General features: G+C 55.6%; 1 protein-coding gene across 3 annotated transcripts; it reads left to right on the top strand.

Annotated features, from left to right (window-relative positions):
- The first annotated feature begins 71 nt into the window (after nucleotides 1-71).
- On the top strand, nucleotides 72-21,057 carry NUCB1 (nucleobindin 1). Of its 3 annotated transcripts, none has more exons than XM_070402124.1 (13): nucleotides 72-170; nucleotides 562-701; nucleotides 3,796-3,903; nucleotides 7,351-7,483; nucleotides 11,442-11,545; nucleotides 14,685-14,870; nucleotides 15,156-15,246; nucleotides 18,274-18,332; nucleotides 18,823-18,915; nucleotides 18,994-19,086; nucleotides 19,397-19,567; nucleotides 19,992-20,118; nucleotides 20,231-21,057. In XM_070402124.1, the coding sequence occupies exons 2-13, from the start codon at nucleotides 573-575 to the stop codon at nucleotides 20,341-20,343; spliced, it is 1,407 nt and encodes a 468-aa protein (XP_070258225.1). In that variant the 5' UTR covers nucleotides 72-170; nucleotides 562-572; the 3' UTR covers nucleotides 20,344-21,057. The 3 variants fall into 3 exon arrangements, with proteins under 3 accessions (XP_070258225.1, XP_070258224.1, XP_070258226.1); XM_070402123.1 differs by having other exon boundaries at nucleotides 108-170; nucleotides 471-701; XM_070402125.1 differs by lacking the exon at nucleotides 72-170 and adding an exon at nucleotides 248-347.
- The last annotated feature ends 1,258 nt before the right edge of the window (nucleotides 21,058-22,315 follow it).

Genomic DNA, 22,315 nt, shown 5'->3' with positions numbered 1-22,315 from the left:
CAAGGGGCGGGGCCACGAGGCAAGAACCGAGCGGGCGGGAGCCAGCGTGGACCAATCAGATAGCGAGAGGCGGGTCTTCGGCGGGGAAAGTGGGCGTGGCCTGGGGGGAAATCGCCTAGAACGCAAAGGAGGTCCCAGCCCGGGAGAACGCCCTCTGCAGCGAAGGAGAGGTGAGGAGCCAGGGTCTCTAGACGCCTGGGTCCCAGGAAGGAGGGGCGGTGGGGGACTAGAGGGGCTGGAGGCTGAGATCCGGAGGAAGACGGGCTGGGCACCAGCTCTCCGAGGTCCCAGGATAAAAGGGGGCTGGGGGCTTGGATCGACCCAGACCTGAAATCCCGGGTTCCTGAGTGAGTGAGCGAAGAGGGTGCAGGGAGCTCGGACGCTTGGGTCTGAGGAAGGAAAGGCCGGAGGCTCGTTCCGGGATGTTGGGTCCCGGGAAACGAGACGCTTTGATTCTTGCCTCTTGGAAGGAAGAAGAGCGTGCGGCGCTGCGGGCCTGACCTCTGGGTCCAGGGAAGGAGGCGGCTTGGGACAGACATTCTCCACTCTCCGCCCGCACAGGTCACGCCGCCATGCCTCCCGCCGGGCCCCGCGCAGCCCTCCTCCTGCTGCTGCCACCGCTGCTGCTGCTCCGCGCTGCCCTGGCCGTGCCCCTGGAGCGGGGGGCGCCCAAGGAGGGGAGCCCCGCGACCGAGAGCCCCGTGAGTGGCCCTGTCCTGCTCCCCAGCCCGGTGTTCGCAGGGGGCGGGGGGGGGGAGGGGCTGCAGTCCCGCGGACGCCTGGCCCCGGGGGGGGGGGGGGGGGGGGGGGGGAGGCGGTACTGCCCCCACGGACAAAGCTGGGAGTTTGCCGGCCATTCTCTGTCGTCCCCGGGCTTTGACTTGATGACAAACTGGGGCGATGGGGGGTGGCGGGGGGCGCGGGCGGAGGGAGCAGATGTCCCAGTCCCTGAGTCTGAACTGTGGGAAATGAGGCCAGATGTTAAGTGAAAAGTCGGCATCAGCTCCCGCCCCGCCCCCCAACACCCCACCTCTACACACACCCCTAAACCTCTCTGTTTGGGGGAGTGTTTTTAATTTATTTTATTTTTTAAGACGCCCCTCTCCTCAAGCAGGAATTTGAACAAAAGAACTACATTTCCCAGTAGCACCTTACACAGGTGTTGTGTTGTTAGCTAACTGGTCAGTTCTCACTTCCTGGAGCTCCTGGGAGTTGTAGTTCAAATGACAAAGAGGCTTATGAACCGCCCGGTTAGGTAATTCCAGTAGGTTTTTATCCAACGCTAGGAAACCTTTGGTCTTAGGGCTGCGGTTCTCAACCTGTGGGTCGCGACCCCTTTGGCGGTCGAACGGCCCTTTCACAGGGGTCGCCTAAGACCATCCTGCATATCAGATATTTACATGATGATTCATAACAGTAGCAACATGACAGTTATGAAGTAACAACGGAAATAATTTTATGGTTGGGTCACAACAGGAGGAACTGTATTTAAAGGGCCAGAAGGTTGAGAACCACTGGTCTTAGAGCATTTGGTACTTGGAACTTGAAAGATTTCCTCAAGGCCAGCGTCCTGATTTATGACCGGAATCCTCCCACTAGGGAGGATCCTCCCACTAGTGACGGGCACGTCACTATCTCTGGGACAGACTGTGCCAGGCTCCTGTGTGGCAGGTCCCCACCCAGTGACTTAGGCCTCTGCCCGGAGAAATCTCTGCAGAGACAGAAGGGCACCCTTTCCCTCATTCATTCCACACATTTCTTTTAAAATATTTTTTATTGATTATTTTTACAGAGAGGAAGGGAGAGGGATAGAGAGTTAGAAACATCCATGAGAGAGAAACATCGATCAGCTGCCTCCTACACACTCCCCACTTGGGATGTGCCCGCAACCAAGGTACATGCCCTTGACCGGAATCGAACCTGGGACCCTTGAGTCCGCAGGCCGAAGCTCTATCCACTGAGCCAAACCAGTTGGGGCTCCACATGTTTCTTGAGCATCTTCTATGAGCCAAGCACAGCCCTAACGCAAGCCCAGTCCCGTCGCAGGCCAGCCAAGCTCGCTGGGCTCCTGGGAGTGGACAGGAGGGGTGATGGCCATTGAGCTGAGATCTGAAGTTGAGGGCGGAACCTCAGATCCCAGGCAGCAGCCTGGGCGGAAGAAGCCAGTGTGGCTGGAGCTGACTGAGCAAGAAAGGGGACGGGACGAGGCGGGTCCCACGGGGCCCTGTGGGCCATGATAGAGAATGCCTTTACACGGAGACTAGTGAAAAGCACCGAATGTTATAAACATCAACAACAACAGGTGGATGGGGAAACTGAGGCACAGAGGGATTAAGGAACTTGTTCAGGGACTAAGATTGCCAGACTTGGCAAGTACAAACACAGGACACTGAGGCATCATGGCAGTCCTACCTAACAAGATTTCAACCCACTGTGTGTGGCTGAAAAATGGTCCCCAAAGATGTCCCCTCCCTAATCCCTTGAACCTGGGAATATATCACCTCCTGCGGCAAAAGGGTGTCCCCGGGTGTGACTGAGTTGGCATCTTGAGATGGAAGCGTTATTCTGGGTCATGTAGGTGAGCCCAGGGTCCCTCTAAGACAGTGGTTCTCAACCTTCCTAATGCCTCGACCCTTTAATACAGTTCCTCCTGTTGTGGTGACCCCCAACCATAAAGTTATTTTCGTTGCTACTTCATAACTGTAATTTTACTACTGTTACGAATCATAATGTAAATATCTGATATGCAGGATGTCTTTTTATTGTTACAAATTGAACATAATTAAAGCATAGTGATTAATCACAAAAACAATATGTAATTGTATATGTGTTTTCCGATGGTCTTAGGCGACCCCTGTGAAAGGGCCGTTCGACCCCCAAAGGGGTCGCGACCCACAGGTTGAGAACCGCTGCTCTAAGAGGGAGGCAGGAAGGTCAGCGTCAGAGGCTGTGATGGTGTGAGATGTCAGAGTGAGCGGGGCCATGGGCGAAGGAGTGCAGGCAGCTCATGGGAGCGGGAAAACAAGGAAACGCTCTCCCCTGGGGCCTGGGGAACCCGCTGAGCCCCGCCAACCCATGTTGCTCTCTGACCTCCAGACGCTGAGAGAATAAACTGTGTGTTGCTCTAGGCCACTTACTTTGTGATACTTTGTTTTAGCAACAGTAGGAACGAGTGCACCCACAGTGGCATAGCTGGGGGATTCGCTCACCTTGTATTAAGCACCTACTGTGTGCTCCTCAGCTGATGTAGTGAGAGCCAGAGCAGGCGGAGTGTCTTCTGCATCCTTATCATCGGGCCAGGCTGTGTGTCTCATTTTCTTTTCTGCGCAGCTCTGAGCAGTGAGGCCAGGAGCCCAGAGCTTCAGTCTGTCTTGTTCACTTGCTGTATCCCCTAGAGCAGCACCTGCCACGTGGTAGGGGCTCAGTGGATGCTAATTGAATGAATGAATGAATGAATGAATGAACTCTGCTCGCCGACAAGTACCAGTGTGTCTGCTGGGTAAGCCCCACCCTGTGAGCGGTGTTGGGCTTGTGTTGGCCCTTGTGACACATTTTGTCTCCACGACAGACCTGGGCAGAGGTGAGAGCTGTGGCCTGGAGGTCAGCAGGTTCCTGGGTTACAGAGCAGATGGGGGTTAGGACCCGTCTGCTGGCTGCAGAGCCTTGATCCAGGGGGCGAGCCCCCAGCTCCAAGTGGGGGTTCTCTAGGTCCCTCCACAGATGCCTCGGGGAGCGGGGTCTGGGCCCCCCCTTCAGGCGGGGACTGAGCTGCTCTGTTCCGCTTTGTCTCCGCAGGACACAGGTCTGTACTATCACCGCTACCTCCAGGAGGTCATTAACGTGCTGGAGACGGACGGGCACTTCCGAGAGAAGCTGCAGGCCGCCAACGCTGAGGATATCAAGGTGCGGCTGGGCGCGGGGGGCAGGAGGGGACATGGGCTCAGAGGCAGAGTTTGGGGAAGGACCGGGTTCCTTAAAGGGCCACGTGGCTCCAGTCCTGGCAAGGGGAGAAATCGCTTCTCCGGGTCACACACCTGGGAAGGGACTTGGGGAACACAGAGGGTGTGGTTAAGCCCCAGGGCAGATGTCTCAGCTCTGCCACTTATCAGCTATGTGACCGCCCCTTGTCGTGCCTCAGTTTCCCCATCTGTAAAATGGGGTATCACAGAACCTGCCCTGGGGGTTCCAGGGTGGATGGTCCCAGGTCAGACTTGCACAGGGTTTTGACAGCCACAGTGGCGTCCTTAGCGTGTGTGCACGCTCAGCACTGAGCACAGCGCTTTCTGCCTGAGAAGGATCAGCCCTGATTATCTCCACCTCACAGAAGAGAATGCTGAGGTCCTGAGCGCAGGGTTTGTCCTTCTGTGGGCCCGGGTCTCACCCCCTGAGCCCAAAGCCCACGCCCTGTCCCATCACCCTGGCAGCGCCCCAAGTCCCTGCCCCGCTCTGTCTCCCCATCCCACCACACACACTCCCTCCCTGGGTGCTGTCTGAATGTCCCCTCTGCCCGGTGTGGCTCAGTGGTTGAGCGTCAAACTATGAACCAGGAGGTCACAGTTCGATTCCTGGTCAGGGCACATGCCCGGGTTTCGGGCTTGATCCCCAGTGTGGGCGTGCAGGAGGCAGCCGATCAGTGATTCTCTCTCATCACTGATGTTTCTCTCTCCCTCTCCCTTCTCTTGGAAGTCAATAAAAATCTATATATTTTTTAAAAGTCCCTTTTAGCCCTAACCGGTTTGGCTCAGTGGATAGAGCATCAGCCTGTGGACTGAAGGGTCCCAGGTTCGATTCCAGTCAAGGGCATGTACCTGGGTTGCGGGCACATCCCCAGTAGAGGGTGCGCAGGAGGCAGCTGATTGATGTTTCTCTCTCATTGATATTTCTAACTCTCTATCCCTCTCCCTTCCTCTCTGTAAAAAATCAATAAAATATATTAAAAAATAAAAAATAAAATGTCCCTTCTAGAGGAGACATCCCAAGTTCTCCAAAACCTGGGCCCAGGAGAGGCCCCCAGGACCTGGAACTGGTGGGGAAGCAACCCTGCTCCCCCCCAAAAACCTCCCAGCATTCCCAGGGCCCTTGTCTGTCCTTGTCCACTCTGCCCCTGAGGAGAAACACGTAACAGCAGAGACAGCTGAGCCCAACCCCTCCCACTGCCCATCTGGGGAAACTGAGGCACAAGAGGCCCCTGGGCTTGCCCCAAGTTGCACCACTGAGAAGCGAAGTCAGAAACAGAGGCCACTGGGCGGGCAGGTTCAGGGCGGGCCGGTGCCGGGTTCCAAGCCCAGCCCCGCCTGCGCTCCCGGGGTCCGTGCTGCACCCCGTGTGCCTCGCTTTCCTTCTCAGCAAACGGAGGCTGGTAACACCCTCTCCGTTGTGAGGGTGGTTGTGCAAATCAGCGATGATTTCCCCAAGGGCCGCGCCAGGCACGTCGGGAGCCTGCGGGAAATGTCATCATCGGTGGCGGTTAGGGTTAGGGGGTTAGGGCCGTCTGAGCCCCTCGTGAGGCCCAGCAGGGAACGGGGGTGGAGGGACCGGTCATGCAGGGAGGGGGCTGGCCCTGGGGTTGCACCCTGGCCGCCCAGCCTCACTGAGGGGCCTTGGACAAGAGGCCTGTCCTGGGCCTCACTTGGTTCGCCTGGAACATGGGGGTGTGGGCAGACCTAGAGGACAGGCCCAGAGGGCCCCGCGCGGAGCTTGGCTCAGAGACTGTGCTGAGGGCTCCGGGACCCACTGAGTCATGAGTGACAGGAAACCATCTGAGATCTGAGCGGTGGTTTAGGCGGGGGCCCTGGGGAGGCCCCAAAGAGGGCCCGTCCGGTCTGACAAGCGAGAGGTCGCCTCTAGGGAAGGACACCGGGTGAGGGTGGATTCTGGGGGGGGATGTCGTGGTACAGAAGGTGAAATGGGTGGGGAGGGATGGGGCCCTGGCATTTCAGATGGAGACAGGAGGAACTGTGTGTGCAAACCAAGCTTCCGGTACGTTAGCTGCTGGCGGTTCCTTATAACTGACAGAGACCAGCGGACGGGGCTGGGGCAGTAGGTGAGTGCGGAGCCCGGGAATTCTTTTTTTTTTTTTTTTTTTTTTAATATAATTTTAGAGAAGAAGGCAGAGGGAAAGAGAGAAACATCAATGATGAGAGAGAACCATTGATCAGCTGCCTCCTACTGGGGATCAAGCCCACGACCCAGGCATGTGCCCTGACCGGGAATCAAACCTGGGACCCTTCAGTCCGCAGGCCGAGGCTCTATCCACTGAGCCAAACAGGCTAGGGCAGCGGTTCTCAATCTGTGGCTCTCGACCCCTTTGGGGGTCGAACGACCCTTTCACAGGGGTCGCACTAAGACCATCAGAAAACACATATATAATTACATATTGTTTTTGTGATGAATCACTATGCTTTAATTATGTCCAATTTGTAACAATGAAATTGGGGGTCACCACAACATGAGAAACTGTATTTTTTTTTTTTAAATATATTTTATTGATTTTTTACAGAGAGGAAGGGAGAAAGATAGAGAGTTAGAAACATCGATGAGAGAGAAACATCGACCAGCTGCCTCATGCACACCCCCTACTGGGGATGTGCCCGCAACCAAGGTACATGCCCTTGACCGGAATCGAACCTGGGACCTTTCAGTCCGCAGGCCGACGCTCTATCCACTGAGCCAAACCGGTTTCGGCGAGAAACTGTATTAAAGGGTCACGGCATTAGGAAGGTTCAGAACCACGGGCTAGGGCAAGCCCAGGAATTCTGTCCTGGGGTCTTTGGAGAGCCCTGGGGGCTCGGATTGAGAAACAGACATAATCCTAAGTGGTAATGGAGGCAGCTCGGCGAAGGCCTCCTGCTCCGCACAGTGTGTGTGTATGTGTGTGTGTGTGTGTGTGTGTATGTATGTGTGTGCGTGCATGTATGTGTGTGTGTGTGTGTGTGTATGTGGCAGGGCCCAGAGGGTTGTTGGGGGGATTCTTCCCAAGGGAGGTGCCATCTGCTTTGCGCCTGCAGGACAGGAGGGTCTGGTTAGGCTTGGGAAGCAGTGGTGGGAGAGCTTCCCCAGCAGAGGGCCCAGCGTGTGCAAAGGCCCTGAGGTGGCAAAGGGCCTTGAGCTTGGGGACCTACACCCAGTGAGAGTGGCTGGAACCGAGTATGATTGGATGAGTGACTGGAGGTGGGGCCACAGGAATGGGCAGGGCCTCAAAGGCCAAGCTGAGGAGCTGGGACCTTGTCTCAGGGCCTCTGTGGAGCCCTCGGAGGCCTGAGAGAGCTTGTGGAAGGTTCCAGGGAGGCCAGAGACAGTGCCCCGTCCCGGGCCTCCAGCCTCACCAGTGTCCCCTCACTCTCCGGCCAGAGCGGGAAGCTGAGCCGGGAGCTGGACTTTGTCAGTCATCATGTCCGCACCAAGTTGGACGAGCTCAAGCGGCAGGAAGTGTCCCGGCTTCGGATGCTGCTCAAGGCCAAGATGGACGCAGAGCAGGAGCCCAGTAAGCAGGGGTGGGGTTGGGGGGCAGGACCCAGTGAGCAGGGGTGGGGCTGGGGGGCAGGGCCCAGTGAGCAGGGGTGGGGCTGGGGGGCAGGACCCAGTGAGCAGGGGTGGGGCTGGGGGGCAGGGCCCAGTGAGCAGGGGTGGGGCTGGGGGGCAGGACCCAGTGAGCAGGGGTGGGGCTGGAGGGCAGGGCCCAGTGAGCAGGGGTGGGGCTGGGGGGCAGGGCCCAGTGAGCAGGGGTGGGGCTGGGGGGCAGGACCCAGTGAGCAGGGGTGGGGCTGGAGGGCAGGGCCCAGTGAGCAGGGGTGGGGCTGGAGGGCAGGGCCCAGTGAGCAGGGGTGGGGCTGGGGGGCAGGGCCCAGTGAGCAGGGGTGGGGCTGGGGCTGGGGAGCAAGAGGCCAGTGAGCAGCTGTGGGGCCAGCAGGGCAGGGCCACCTCCCTCCTGTGCTTCCAGATGGTTTTGTACTAGGTAGGTGGGGCCTCCTGATCAAGTGCATGGGAGACTGATAGAATATTCTTCCTAGAACAATAACTGTTATTGGCTGGTTGTTTTTCTGTTTGGGGGTTTTATTCTTATGTTTTTGAAATCATGGTCGTTTAAAATTTTGATGTAACTTCAGCCCTGGCTGCTGTGGTTAGAGCAGTGGCCGGCAAACTCATTAGTCAACAGAGCCAATATCAACAGTACAACGATTGAAATTTCTTTTGAGAGCCAAATTTTTTAAACTTGAACTATATAGGTAGGTACATTGTTATTAACTTCATTAGGGTACTCCTAAGGCTTAGGAAGAGCCACACTCAAGGGGCCAAAGAGCCGCATGTGGCTCGCGAGCCGCAGTTTGCCGACCACGGGGTTAGAGCATTGGCCCAAGCGCCGAAGGGTTGCAGGTTCCGATTCCCGGTCAAGGGCAGGTTTGATCCCAGGCCCTGGTTGGGGCATGTGCAGGAAGCAACCAGTTAAGGTGTCTCTCTCACATCGATGTTTCTTTTTTTTTTTTTAAATATATTTTATTGATTTTTCACAGAGAAGAGGGAGAGGGATAGAGAGTTAGAAACATCGATGAGAGAGGTCGATCAGCTGCCTCCTGCACGCCCCCCACTGGGGATGTGTCCGCAACCCAGGCACATGCCCTTGACCGGAATCGAACCTGGGACCCTTCAGTCCGCAGGCCGACTCTCTATCCACTGAGCCAAACGGGTTCGGCTCATCGATGTTTCTTTCTCTCTCCTCTCTCTCTTTCTCTGCCCCTCCCTTCCTCCTTCCCACCCTCTCTAAAACGAATGGAGAAAATATCCTTGGGTGAGGACTCACCAAAAACAAAAACAAAATTTTTTGATGTAACTTCAAACTTACAAAAAGTTGCAAGAAAAGCAGCAAACATCTCCTGAAAACCCTTAACCCAGATCCTCGATTGTTAGCATTTGCTCCACTCGCCTTCAGTGCACATTTGCCAGTTCCTTGCGGCCACCATGTCCCTGACGCCCACATATTCCAGTGTGATTGGCCTCAGAACAGTGACATCTGCCTACATAGCAACAGCCCCGAGACCGGCTCAGGACATGTAGCAGGTTACACTATATATATATATATTTTTTTTAAATATATTTTTATTTATTTCAGAGAGGAAGGGAGAGAGATAGAGAAATAGAAACATTGATGAGAAAGGAAGGCATCAATCGGCTGCCTTTTGCATGCCCCCCCCCCCCCCCCAGGGGATCAAGCCCACAACTGGGTATGTGCTCTGACCAGGAATCGAACCGGCGACCTCTTGGTTCCTGGGTGGACGCTCAACCACTGAGCCACACCAGCCGGGCAGGACATGACTTCTTTATTGCGATTCACCTCCAGCTTCTTTCATCTCCTGACACCCCGGGAGGCTCCTGTGTTACAGACGGGGGTTCTGTGCGTTAGTGGATGATGCTGAGGGTCCGTGGGAGGGCTGGCCTTAGTTTTTATTTCTGTCTGACTCCGTTTATCCGTAGACCAAACAGGTCTTGAGAGTCCTACTGTGTGCTGGTGCGGGAAGGTGAGCAGACAGGCTCGGTCCCCGGCCTCCTCTGCGTGACCGCCACGCCCTCTCTGCCCTGCTGGCTCATTATTACAGGGTCAGAGCCCGCTCCGCTTTCTGGTCAATGAGAGCCCCCGTCACTCACGAGAGAAATGTCTCCTGGCGACACTCTGCTTGCTATGTCCCAGGCACCACGCTCTAGACCAGTAGTTCTCAACCTTTAATACAGTTCCTCAGGTTGTGGTGACCCCCAATTTCAGTGTTACAAATTGAACATAATTAAAGCATAGTAAGTAATCACAAAAGCAACATATATGTGTTTTCCGATGGTCTTAGGCGACCCCTGTGAAAGGGTCGCAAAGGGGTCGCGACCCACAGGTTGAGAACCGCTGCTCTAGGCTTTGTCCCTTCGACAACTCAAAATAGCTCCCGAATCGGCCACTTCACTTCCCTCTTCACTCGGTCCCGCTTGGATCTCTGCTGCCCGCCCCCCCCCCCGCCCCCCCCCCCCGTTCTCCCCGTTCCTTCTTTCCCAAGGGGCAGCCAGTGGGACCCTGTCAGCACCCGTGTTCATTCCCTGTGGCCACTGTCACAAATTACACACACTCAGTGGCTTAAAATAACACACATCTGCCCAGCCGTGTGGCCCCTCAGAAAGTGCTGCCCTGACCGTCGTACACGAAGGAGCCTCTGTGTGAGTCCTTCGTGGCCCCGTGTTTGTCCCTTAAACACCTGCTCTGGGCCTCTGGGCTGGGTGCTCTGCGGGCGGATTCTGTCGCCATCTGGCCCCTGCTGTGGCCGCGGTGCCGCATCTGGGGCGTGAGAATGAATCGTGAGTTTCAGCTCCTGAGCGCCTGTCCCTCCTCTGGCCATGCTGCCTCCAGGGCACACGGGGCGCCTGTATTCGGGCCGCCTGGCTGTGTCTTCCACCCCCTGCTGGCCCCGGGCACACTGGGGGGCCGGCCGGCCGGGCCTGATTCACATCTGGGCCCCTGGGAGGCCTGGGAGACGAGAGTTCAGTGACTGAGTGTGCGCTGCCCTCCTGCCCGAGCCCTGCCCTGCCCTGCCCTCTGGCAGGCCCTCCATGGGGAGTTGCACACTTTCCTAGGCTTGTCATCAGCTACCGCAGACTAAACCACAGTCACCTGCTGTCACAGGTGTGGAGGCCAGAAGTCAGGTCACGGTGTGGGCAGGGCTGGCCCTGGGGGGGAGGAGGGAGGATGTGTTCCGGTCTCTGTCACAGGCTTGTAAACGGCCACCTTCGTCCTGTGTCCTTTCACATCCTGCCTCTGTGTCCGGATGTTCTTTTTTTTTTTTAAGGCTACCAGTCAGACTGGATCTGAGTCCACGCTAATGACCTCACCATCACTTCCTCGCCTCTGTAAAAGCCTTCTCTCCAAATAGGGTCACATCCTGGGGTCACGGGTTAGGACATCAACCGATGAATTTTAGGGCCCACAATTCAACCCGTAACCGGTTGAGCGCATGTGCTCCAGAGCCCAGCGGCTGGGTCTAATCCTCGCTCTGCCAGTTCCTAGATGGTGGCTGAGACAGGCCACTTCCCCTCTCGGGGCCTCAGTTTTTGTATCCATAACATGGGAGAGACCATAGAACCTCTGTTGTAAGATACTTGTGAGAAGTTAATGCATTAATATAGTTAATGTGTTTAGTGCCGGGCCTGGCATATTTTAAGTACTCCTACATGTTAGTTGTTGTCATGGTTATTATTGTCGAAAGCATGACTCTCGGTTGTGGCATCACCTCCTCCAGGAAGTCCTCCTGATTACCCCCCCCCCACCCCCTACCCCCCCGTTCAATCAGGCTGCCCTCTGGATTTCCTCAGAGCCTTCTGTGACCTCATTTAAAGCACATCTGGCCCAGGTTAGGGATTTTAAAAGCAAGAACATTCTATGAGTCGGGTTTCTTCCCTTCTTTCCCCTCATCCAGATGTACAGTTGGATCACCTGAGCCTCCTGAAGCAGTTTGAACACCTGGATCCTCAGAATCAGCACACGTTCGAGGCCCGAGACCTGGAGCTGCTGATCCAGACGGTAGCGTGATCGGGGAGCGACAGCAGAGGCCTGAGGGAGCTTTGCGGAGGGGGAGAGGGGAGCAGAGCCCGGGACACAAGCCCGCTCACCTCTGCCTGGCGTTCTCTGAGGTCGGCAGCTGAAGAGGGCCTGGTGGTGTCTAAAAACCCTTCCCAGAGTCTCTGCAGGAGAGCAGAGGTGTAGGCAGCAGGGGCTCAGTTCCACCAAGACCTGGTTTCAAATCCCTCCTCAGCTTTGTCTTTCCCATGTGACTTGGGGTGGGGGCTGTTCCTTTGTGCCCTTGTGGTAGGCAGAGTAATGGCCCTCACCAAAGATGTGCCACCCGCCCTGCTGGTGTTGCTCAGTTGGTTGGCGTCGTCCTGGGCACTGAAGGGTTGCCAGTTTGATTCCTGGTCAGGGCACATGCCTGGGTTTCAGTTTTGATCCCTGGTGGAGGGCAGGCAGACAAAAGATGTTTCTCTCTCTCTCTCTCTCTCAACTCAATTCAAAAACCTTTAAAGCCCGCCTGACGTGGCTCAGTGGTTGAGCTTTGACCTATTAATCAAGGTCCCCAGTTCAATTCCTAGTCAGGGCACACGCCCAGCTTGCAGGCTCGATCCCAGTGTGGGGCCTGCAAGAAGCAGCTGTTCAATGATTCTCTCTCATCATCGATGTTTCTATCTCTCCTTCTCCCTTCTCTCTGAAATCAAATTTTAAAATATATATATATTTTAAAAGGCCACCTGGTGTGGCTCGGTGTCACCTCTGAACCGGGAGTTCACGGTTCAATTCCCGGTCAGGGCACAGGCCCGGGTTGTGGGCTCGATCCCCAGTGTGGGTCGTGCAGGAGGCAGCCGATCAATGATTCTCTCTCATCATTCTTTAGAAAAACAAAACAGGATGTCGCACCCTCTTCCGTGGAACCTGTGGATGTGTGACCATTTCAGGCAGAAGGGATTTTGCAGACGTGACTAAGTTGAGGGTCTTGAGCTGGTGGGATGAACCTGAGTCACCCAGGTGGCCCCAGATCTCATCGCAAGGGCCCTTGAAAGAGGGAGGCGGAAGGAGATTTGAGTACAGGTCTCGGCAGCTGTGTGACCCCTGAAGCCAGAGGCTCCCGGAATCTGGCTCTAGAAGCTGGGAAAGGCAAAGAAACAGGTTCTCCTCTAGTCTCTGGAGGGAGCACAGCCCTGCCGACACCTCCAGGCCAGTGGAACTCATTTCAGGCCTCTGGCCTCCAGCCTGTAGGATGATAAATGTGTATTGTTTTAAGCCACCAAGTCGATGGTAATGTCACAGCAGCCACCGGAACACGTACATCCTCCTCTGAGAAACGGGACCTGCAGCCCCGCCCATTGCAAAGGCCAAGTGTGGGAGGGTTGCCCCTGCCTCTCCCTGCTCACTGCCCTCCTGTGGGGACAGAATCCACCCCGCAGCCTGGCCTGGGCCCTGCTTTCCTGGCCGCCTGGAGCGCCATCTAGTGGCCGCAAAGATAATAGCAGTGGCTATTTGTGTCCAGCCCAGCCCTTGGCTGTTTTTGCCACTTGTTTCCAGAACATTCGAGAAACTGTCTGCTTTGCTCCAGCCCCACTGTCACTCCCTTGGTCTCAATTCCTGTCGGCTGCCTCTCATCGCTGCTTCCTCACCGAGCGCCATGCTTCTGCCTCCCATGCTCGCCAGCAGGGTTTCCCAGCTCAGCCCTCTTGACATTTGGGGCTGGATGATTCTTTGTTGTGGGGGCTGTTCGTGCATTGTATGATGTTTAGCCACATCCCTGGCCTATGTCCACTAGATCCCAGGAGGCCTCCCTTAGTTGTGACAACCAAAAAATGACCTTGGTCCCAGGATGAGAACCCCAGCTATACCGTCTATTCCCCACACGACAGCTGCATTAGCTTCCTATTGCTTCCGTATAACAACCACAAGCGTAGTCGCTTAACATGAATGTATTATTCAGTGTAGGCCCGAGGTCGAGAAGGGTCTTCCTGAGGCTGCCCTAACACATTGCTACAGACTTGGTGGCTTAAAACAGCAGATATGTGTCCTCTCACAGTTCTGGAGGCCAGACGTCCAAAACTGATATCACTTGGCCAAAGCCAAGGTTTTGGCAGGGCTGTGCTCTCTTCAGAGGCTGTCGGGAGAAACCTGCTCCTTGCTCTTCCAGCGTCTGGAGGCTGCCAGCATTCCTTGGCTTGCAGACACATCACTCCCGTCTCTGCCTCCACGGCGTTCTCCCCAGGTCTCTCTGGGACTTTTCTGTAGCTTCCTTATAAAGAAGCCAATCATCGGATTTAGGGCCCATCCTAATCCAGTAGGACCTCGTTTTAACTGATGACATCTGCAGAGATCCTACTTCCACATAAGGTCACGTTCTGAGGTTCTGGGTGGACATGAGTTTTGTTTTGTTTTTCCAATATATTTTTATTGATTTCAGAGAAGAATGGAGGGAGAGGCGGAGAGAGAGAGAGAGAGAGAGAGAGAGAGAGAGAAACATCAATGATGAGAAAGAATCATTGATTGGCTGCCACCTGCATGCTCCCTGCTTGACCCCACCGGCATGTGCCTTTAACTGGAATCGAACCTGGGGCCCTTCAGTCTGCAGGCTGATACTCTATCCACTGAGTCAAACTACCTAGGGCTGGACATGAATTTTTTTGTGTGGGGGAGAACCTATTCAACTCAGTGTAGTATTATTATCTCCATTTTCCCAGAGGTAGAAATTGAGGCACAGAGAGGCTGAGTTAGTTGCCCAAGATCACACAGTTAGTGGGATTTGTTCACACAGCAGAGCCTGGATTTGAATTCTGAGCAAAATAATTAGAGACCTCATCTTCCTTACCCCCAAGCTATGCTGCTTTTCATATTCAATACACCTTATGTGGGGGTTTTTATTACTTATTCCTCCAAGATCTTGACATTGTGGGGGACCTGGAAGAGGTGAGTTAAAGTAACCCTCCTCATCTCTTTTGAACAAAGAGGCTGTGTTATGGGACCAGAGTGGGTCAGAGACCAAGTGCTGTGAGGTCAGGACATGCGACCCAGGGCAGGGTGGAGGTTGGGCCAGGTTCAGAGTCAAAGGCCTTGGAGGTTGGGCATTTGGTGCTGGCATTTGACCCTGGACGTAGAGGTGAGACGAGAGTGACTGTCTGCCTTTCCCCAGGCCACCCGTGACCTTGCCCAGTACGATGCAGCCCATCATGAAGAGTTCAAACGCTACGAGATGCTCAAGGAACATGAGAGACGCCGTTACCTGGAGTCGCTGGGAGAGGAGCAGCGAAAGGAGGCAGAGAGGAAGCTGGAAGAGCAACAGCGACGGCACCGAGAGCACCCTAAAGTCAATGTGCCTGTAAGGACCATTATTCGTACCCACCTTCCCCATCGTTCCCCCCGCCCCCATGTCTAATTCCCTAAGTTCCATAAAGCAAGAATGTAGCTGAAAAACTACCACTCCCAGCAGACCCCGAGGCAAGAGTCCCTTTTAATGTACCTACCTCTGCCCAGGGGCTTCTGGGAGTTGTAGTTTTCTTGCTTGAGGGGAATGACTGAGAGATGGGAGCATAAAGGGTTCTCTAGCTTTATCCCATAGGACCTAGACTTCTTACTCATGAGCCCCTCGCTCTTACCTCCACAGGGCAGCCAAGCCCAGTTGAAGGAGGTGTGGGAGGAGCTGGATGGATTGGACCCCAACAGGTTTAACCCCAAGACCTTCTTCATACTGCATGGTAAGGTGGGGAGGGTGTCCTAAGACCCAGGCTGAATTCTGAGGCTCTGACCTTTGGAAATGAGGACCACAGGATTAAAAGCCTAGAAAGACAATTTTTGGTAGCCTGGTCGGGGAAGGTTTTCTAGACCAGCATTGTCTAGTAGAACCTTCCACACCAATGGAAATACTCTATGTTCAAATGGTCTTTGTACAGCAGCCACCAGCCCCACGTGACCATGCAGCACTTGAAATGTGGCTCTTACAACGAAGGAATTGTGTCCTTAGAGTCCGGTAAATTTTTTAAGACTTGTGAGTCTGGTAAAACACACGTAACATAAAATTTCCCTTCTCAGCTATCTTTAAGTGTCCAGTTCAGTATGTTAAGTACATTCCCATTGCTGTGTAACTGGTCCTTGTGAAACCGAAACTCATTATTAATCAACCGGAGGCCCGGTGCACAGATTTGTGCACTGTTGGGGCCCTCGGCCTGGCCTGTGGGGATCGGGCCGAAACCCGCAGTCCAACATCCCCCGAGGGGTCCCAGAGTACGAGAGGGCACTCTGCAAAGTTGCTGTCGCTCAGCAGCTCCTGCATTGAGCTTATGCCCCCTGGTGGTCAGTGCGTGTCATAGCTACTGACCAGTCACTTAGCCTTTTATATACATAGATAACTTCCCATTACCCCTCCCCCCAGCTTCTGGCACCTTCTATTCTTATTTCTGTCTCTGAATTTGACTACTCTAGCTACCTCAAATAAGTAAAATCATACAGTATTTGTCTTTTTGTGACATAATGTTGAGGAAATGAGATTTTAATTAGATGGTTATTGATTGGAATTAATTGGCCCCATGTGGCTAGTGACTGCTGTGTTGGACCGCACAGTTCTAGAGAGTTGAGATTTGCACAAAGACCTCAGTGATTGAGGGGCTGCGGCTTGCAGAGATTTGCGGGAAGAGCATTGTAGGTGGAGGGAACAGCAAGCACAAGAAGAGTGAGCTTGGTCTATCCAAGGTCACAGCCAGGGTAAGGAATTTGGACTTTATTGTGTCATGTGACGCCACAAAAAGGCTTTGAGCAGCGGACCGACACCCTCTGCCTTAAAGGTTGGCAGACTCCATCTGGCTGCCGTGTCAAGGACAGACTGTAGGTGTGAGGGCCAAAGCCAGGAGCCTAGTTAGAGAGCACGAGATGCTGGTGGCTGGACCACCGGAAGGAAGGAAGGGTGATCAGTTTCTGGATTCATCTTGCAGGTCAAGCTAGTACGACTTGCAGATGGACCGGATTAGAGTTATGAAGGAACAAAGGGGTCAAGGGTGACTCCAAGGTATTTGGCCTGAGAAACTGGAAAAACTGAATGGAAAGAGCAAGCATGTTTGGCAGGGCAGATTGGGAACGGGGTTTCTGTTACATTGGAGATGGCTGGTAGACATGTGCATGGAGATGAAGAGTAGACAGTTGGATACTCAGGTGTGGAGGCAGCTTATGGCTGGCATCGAAAGCTGAGGGACTGGAGGAAACATCTAAGAAAGTGCCGGCCAGGAGCACTCGCTTTGTGCCCTGGCCGTTGTGGCTCAGTTGGTTAGGGGTCATCCTACGCATCAAAGGTTGCCAGTTCCATTCCCCAGTCAGGGCACATGCCTGTGTTGTGGGCACATCCCCAGTAGAGGGCATGCAGGAGGCAGCTGATCACTGTCTCGCTCTCACATTGATGTTTCTCTCCCTCTCCCTCTCCCTTCCTCTCTCTAAAAATCAATAATTTTTTTTAAATAGCACTCTCTTTGTAATGATGGAAAATGCACCAGTCACATATGGCTATTCAGCATTTCACTTGTAGCAAGTAGGCTGGTAAGCTGAATTTTTGTTTAAATTTTTATTTATTGCCGAAACCGGTTTGGCTCAGTGGATAGAGCGTCGGCCTGCGGACTGAGGGGTCCCGGGTTCGATTCCGGTCAAGGGCATGTACCTGGGTTGCGGGCACATCCCCAGTGGGAGATGTGCAGGAGGCAGCTGATCGATGTTTCTCTCTCATCCATGTTTCTAACTCTCTATCTCTCTCCCTTCCTCTCTGTAAAAAATCAATAAAATATATTTTAAAAAAAAAAGATCAAAAAAAAAATTTTTATTTATTGAATTAAGAAAGAGAGAGAGAGAAACGCTGATTTGTTGTTCCACATATTTATGCATTCAATGGTTTCTGTGTGTGCCCTACCCAGGGATCAAACCCGCAACCTTGGTGTATCAGGATGACACTCTCACCAACTGAGCAACCCGGCCAGGGCAATAAACTGAAATTTTTATCTTATTTAATATTAATCTTTTTAAACTTAACAGCCCGTGTGGCTAGCGGCTCCCTTATTGAACAGATCTGAACACTAGACAAGAGACGAGGCCCCGGGCCTGAGCCCGTGGATGTACCAAGGTGTAGACGTCAGGAGGACGAGGAAGCCAGCAAGGGAAAGAGGGGGAGGTGGAGAGGAGAGAATGATGTTCTGGAAACCACAGGCAGAGTCAAGTTAGACGTGAACTAAAAATTAACCACTGGTTTTTCAGGGTCAGGGGTTCTGGCCACCTCAGCAGGATGAGTGTGGGTACTGACCTGAGCAGAGGAGGTGGAGCAGTGAGCATAGCCCATGCGCTGTATGAGCGGGATTGGCAGGGACCGGCTCTTCTGGCACCTGGAGTTGGCCCTGGCCTGGCTCTCTGGGAGGCAGAGGCCCCCGAAACCCCAGGATCCTGTGCATAGAGGGGTTGATCCTGGCCCATGTCACCAGGTGCTAGGGATCAAGGCATCCTGCATGACAGCGGTCCCAAGAACGGTCCCACCTTCATCTGCTCCATTCTTGGGACCCTGGTTAGAAGGGAATGGACTGTCCTAGCAGCAGGCCTGGGGGGCACTAACGCTGGAGGCCACCATTCTACCATTGGAGACCTGTTACCCGTCTAAATAAAACAGATCCCGTATCAGCCCAGATTCCTTCTCCAGCTGGTCCCTCGGGGACCTGACCCACCCCATCCTCAGTCCCCTAAGATATGTCGTCTCCCCTCAGATATCAACAGCGATGGTGTCCTGGATGAGCAGGAGCTGGAGGCCCTCTTCACCAAGGAGGTAAGTGTCCGGGAAGCCCTGGCTGCAGGGGATGCCCAGATCAGCCACGTGGTCCTTCCTTAGCCCCCCCAGGGGGTAAGTTCAGGGAAAACTACAACTCCCAGCAGCCCCAGGGGCAAAGAGTGAAAAAAGGCTGCCAAGAATGTCAGGGTGATGCCCTAACCGGTTTGGCTCAGTGGATAGAGTGTCGGCCTGTGGACTGAAAGGTCCCGGGTTCGATTCTGGTCAAGGGCATGTACCTGGGTTTCGGGCACATCCCTGGTGGGAGGTGTGCAGGAGGCAGCTGATCGATGTTTCTCTCTCATCGATGTTTCTAACTCTCCATCTCTCTCCCTTCCTCTCTGTAAAAAATCAATAAAACATATTTAAAAAAAGAATGTCAGGGTGCCCCAAGGGCTAATGGGGGTCAGCTTGGGTGGGGAGGTGGAGCGGCTTGGGAAAGAGGTTACCCCGGACCTCAACCTGTCCCGCCTCCCGCTGGCCTCTGCAGCTGGAGAAGGTGTATGACCCGAAGAATGAGGAGGATGACATGCGGGAGATGGAGGAGGAGCGGCTGCGCATGCGGGAGCACGTGATGAAGAATGTGAGGGGGGCCCCGGCCCTGGAGGGGGGCGGGGGCCGGGGGGCACAGCTCTGTGGCTGACCCTTCCTGGCTCCCCAGGTGGACACCAACCAGGACCGTCTCGTGACCCTGGAGGAGTTCCTCGCGTCCACCCAGCGGAAGGACTTCGGGGACACCGGGGAGGGCTGGGAGGTAAGGTCCCCGCCGTGTCTCTCCCAGCCCGAGGCCGCTGCTCGGCCCCCGCCTCCCGCCCCGGCAGGCCCCTCCCTCTGTCTGTGTGCCCCCCCCCCCCCCCCCCCCCCCCCACACACACACACAGCCCCTCTGTCCTCCGCCCTCCCTGGTCTCCATGCCCCTCCCGGTCCCGGTCCCGCTCCCGCTCCTTACCTAACCCCCACCCCGGGCGGGCCTCCCCACCTCCTCCACCACCTGCAGAGCCCTCCGATGGGGTGGCCGGCGCTGGAGTCCCTGCTCACGGCTCATCCCGTCCATCTGTCCGCAGACGGTGGAGATGCACCCCGCCTACACTGAGGAGGAGCTGAGGCGTTTCGAGGAGGAGCTGGCGGCCCGGGAGGCCCAGCTGAACGCCCAGGCGCAGCGCCTCAGCCAGGAGACCGAGGCTCTGGGGCGCTCCCAGGGCCGCCTGGAGGCCCAGAAGCGAGAGCTGCAGCAGGTGATGCCTCCGGCCGCCGCCCTCCAACCCCTGGGCCTGGGTGCCCGGAAGCTGGGCAGCCTGTGGTCCCTGTGTAATCACCGATTGGCCCGCATATGGTGGCCGCCATCTTGAGTGAGGGCGGAAGTCCCGCCCTGACGCCTCTGCGGCTGCCATGTTGGATAAGGGCAGGGGTGTGAGAGGGCGAAAGTGGGAAAAGCGGGGACCAGGGCAGGTAACAGTAAGAGTTCAGAGGGCTTTTCTCTCCCGAGGTGCAACCCAGGCCATGACAAGCGAGGCTGCACGGGGTCGTTATTATTCAACCCAACTGTCAGTGAGGAAGAACTAAGCCCCATAGAGAAGGGACTACGAGCACGTGGCAGGATGGGGAGACTCACAGCCTCTTGCCTGTGTAACGTCCCCATCCACCCTCCCCCCTCCACAGGCGGTTCTGCAAATGGAACAGAGGAAACAGCAGCAGCAGCAGCAGCAGCAGCAGCAGCAGCAGCAAGGCCACAATGCCCCAGCCCCTGGCCCCGAGGGACAGCTCATGTTCCAGCCCCACAACACAGGTGCTGGCCCTGCACCCAGGTGGTGGGAGGGGCCGGGGCCTGGACCCCTGGGTCTGAGGGAGGGGGGCGGGGTGAGGGTGTCTAATGCTACCTTCCCTCCCTTCCTCTCTAGATGACGCTCCTGTCCCAGCTCCAGCCGGGGACCAGAAGGAAGCAGTTGCTTCAGAAAAGAAGGTCCCTGAACAGCCCCCGGAGCTGCCCCGGCTGGATGCCCAGCACCTGTGATCCTCCCAGAAGGTGGCATCTGGGCTCCTACGGATGCAGCTGCTGGGAGGACGGGGAAGCATCACAATCCACCTCCTCTGAGGACAATACAGTGGCCTCCTAGGGAAGTGGGATGAGGCAGCCCTTCCCACTTTGCTACCCAGGCCCCTATCTGCTGCTTAGCTTCCAGCCTCCGGGTGTGTGGTCCCTGGTCTCTGTCCCCCTCCAGGGACTTGCTCCTGGTGTTCAGTGGGGGCACTCACAGGGTCAGCTAGCTTAGGGGCCGCCTCCCTCCTGGGGGGAGGGGTCCGCCGTGTCCCTGCCTTCGTCGGTGGACCGGCCTCGCTGCGCCGGGTTGGGGCCACTCCAGCATCCTGCATCCCACAGCTGCTGCTCTGGGCCCGTTTCTGCTGCTTTATGGGGTGTGGGGGTCCCTCGAGACCTTTCTCTGCCTTTTGTGGGACCAGCGATGCCTTGAAGACTGTGTAGCCCACGGCTGGGCCGACTCCCTGACCCCTGGCTTTCAGCCTCCTCAGCCTTGGCCCCTCCCTGATGGCTTGGCCCTCACCCCTCGCCCACTCAGCCACAGGAGGGTCCCAGAGCTGACCCCGCCCCAGGATCAGGTTCCCGCCCCTCAGCCTCCCTGGGAGGCCCAGGCCCTCCTTCCCGGCCTTATCTCACTGCTGTGTGGCCTGCTGTGTATCCCGCTCCATCCAAATACACTTCCTGGAACAAGCCCACGCCTCTGTCTTTGTATGCGCCGTTCCCTCCGAAACCCCATCCCCACGCCACCTGCCAACTCCTCCTCATGCTTTAAGATTCAATTCAAGCTTCTCTGAGAGGCTGCCTCCGGGCATCTTTCTGTTCTCTCCTGATGAGTCCGCTGCCTACACACTCACACACACATGCACACTCACACACACTCACACACACACACACAGATACTTCATGGGATCCTTTCAGCCACAAGGACAGAAAACACAAACCTAGACTTACACAATAAGGAAAAGTGTACAGTCACCCAAACAAAAAGTCCCAAGGTTGGGTGGCTCCAAACCCTCAGGGAACCAGGGTCTCCCATCCGGCCCCGCCGTGGTCATGGGGGTGCTGGGCTCCTCTCGCCCCAAAGTGGCTGCCGCTGCTCCGCATGTCACACCTGTCTTCCCCGACGGCCGATGGAGGAAGTTGACAGAGGCTACCCGCCCCGCCCATTCCCCTAGAGCTGCTGTGCCAACCAGCACCGGACCTGGGGTCGATAAAGGAGGCCCCGCTACAGATTACCGGGGAGGCCCATGGCCGCGTCGTCCCAGATCCTGGGCTGCCCAAAGGAGGGCCCTGGGAAGTCCCATGTGCCACACCACCCGCCCCACCCCTCCGCTGAACTTGAATGACAATTATCTGCTTCTCTTGGAAAACAGAGCTGGACTCTGATGCAAGCGGAAGACAGGCTCACAGGGGTAGCGGCCCCAGCATTCCTTAAAGGACTGGATCATGCACAGGCTGATGGGGCTGCTGGCCAGAAATTTGAGATCTGTTTTTAGGAACCTGCACCTGGCTCCCATCCCTAAGGAGACCCGTCCAGCCCCCCACCATTTGCGATGCTTCATTGGCAAGTGTCTCCCCCAATGGGTGCCAAAAGGAACAAGGAGAGGGAGGCACCTGGTGTCAGGTCCCTGCCATGCACCCAGGAGGTCCTGCACGCACCGGCCAGAAGGGAGCCCTCTGCCCTGGAGCAGCCCCACCCATCTCCGCCTCCTGCCCCACCTTTAATTCTAGGCTTAAAGTTTCAGAATCAGACCTCATGGACCCTTTATGTTCATCTGAAAATGACTCCCTTTTGATCTCTGTGTGCAAAGGGTTTAACATGGCTGCACTCTCACCCTGGCCGGTGTGGCTCAGTTAGTTAGAGCATCATGTGCACAAAAGGGTTGAGGGTTCGATCCCTGGTTGGGGTGTGGACAGGAGGCAACCAACCCATGCTTGTTTCTGACAT

This window comes from Myotis yumanensis, unplaced genomic scaffold (genome assembly GCF_028538775.1).
Source record: "Myotis yumanensis isolate MYYU_CA2020_CCGP unplaced genomic scaffold, mMyoYum1.0.hap1 SCAF_23, whole genome shotgun sequence".
Lineage (NCBI taxonomy): Eukaryota > Metazoa > Chordata > Mammalia > Chiroptera > Vespertilionidae > Myotis > Myotis yumanensis.
This window is presented reverse-complemented; position numbering and strand designations above follow the sequence as displayed.

What these genes read in the sequence shown, in the direction of transcription:
- NUCB1 (XM_070402124.1), top strand. Translation starts at nt 573, where the DNA reads ATGCCTCCCGCCGGGCCCCGCGCAGCCCTCCTCCTGCTGCTGCCACCG. An exon ending in ACCCTAAAGTCAATGTGCCT is followed by an intron (nt 14,871 to 15,155) that starts GTAAGGACCATT and finishes TTACCTCCACAG; the next exon opens with GGCAGCCAAGCCCAGTTGAA. An exon ending in ACACCGGGGAGGGCTGGGAG is followed by an intron (nt 19,087 to 19,396) that starts GTAAGGTCCCCG and finishes ATCTGTCCGCAG; the next exon opens with ACGGTGGAGATGCACCCCGC.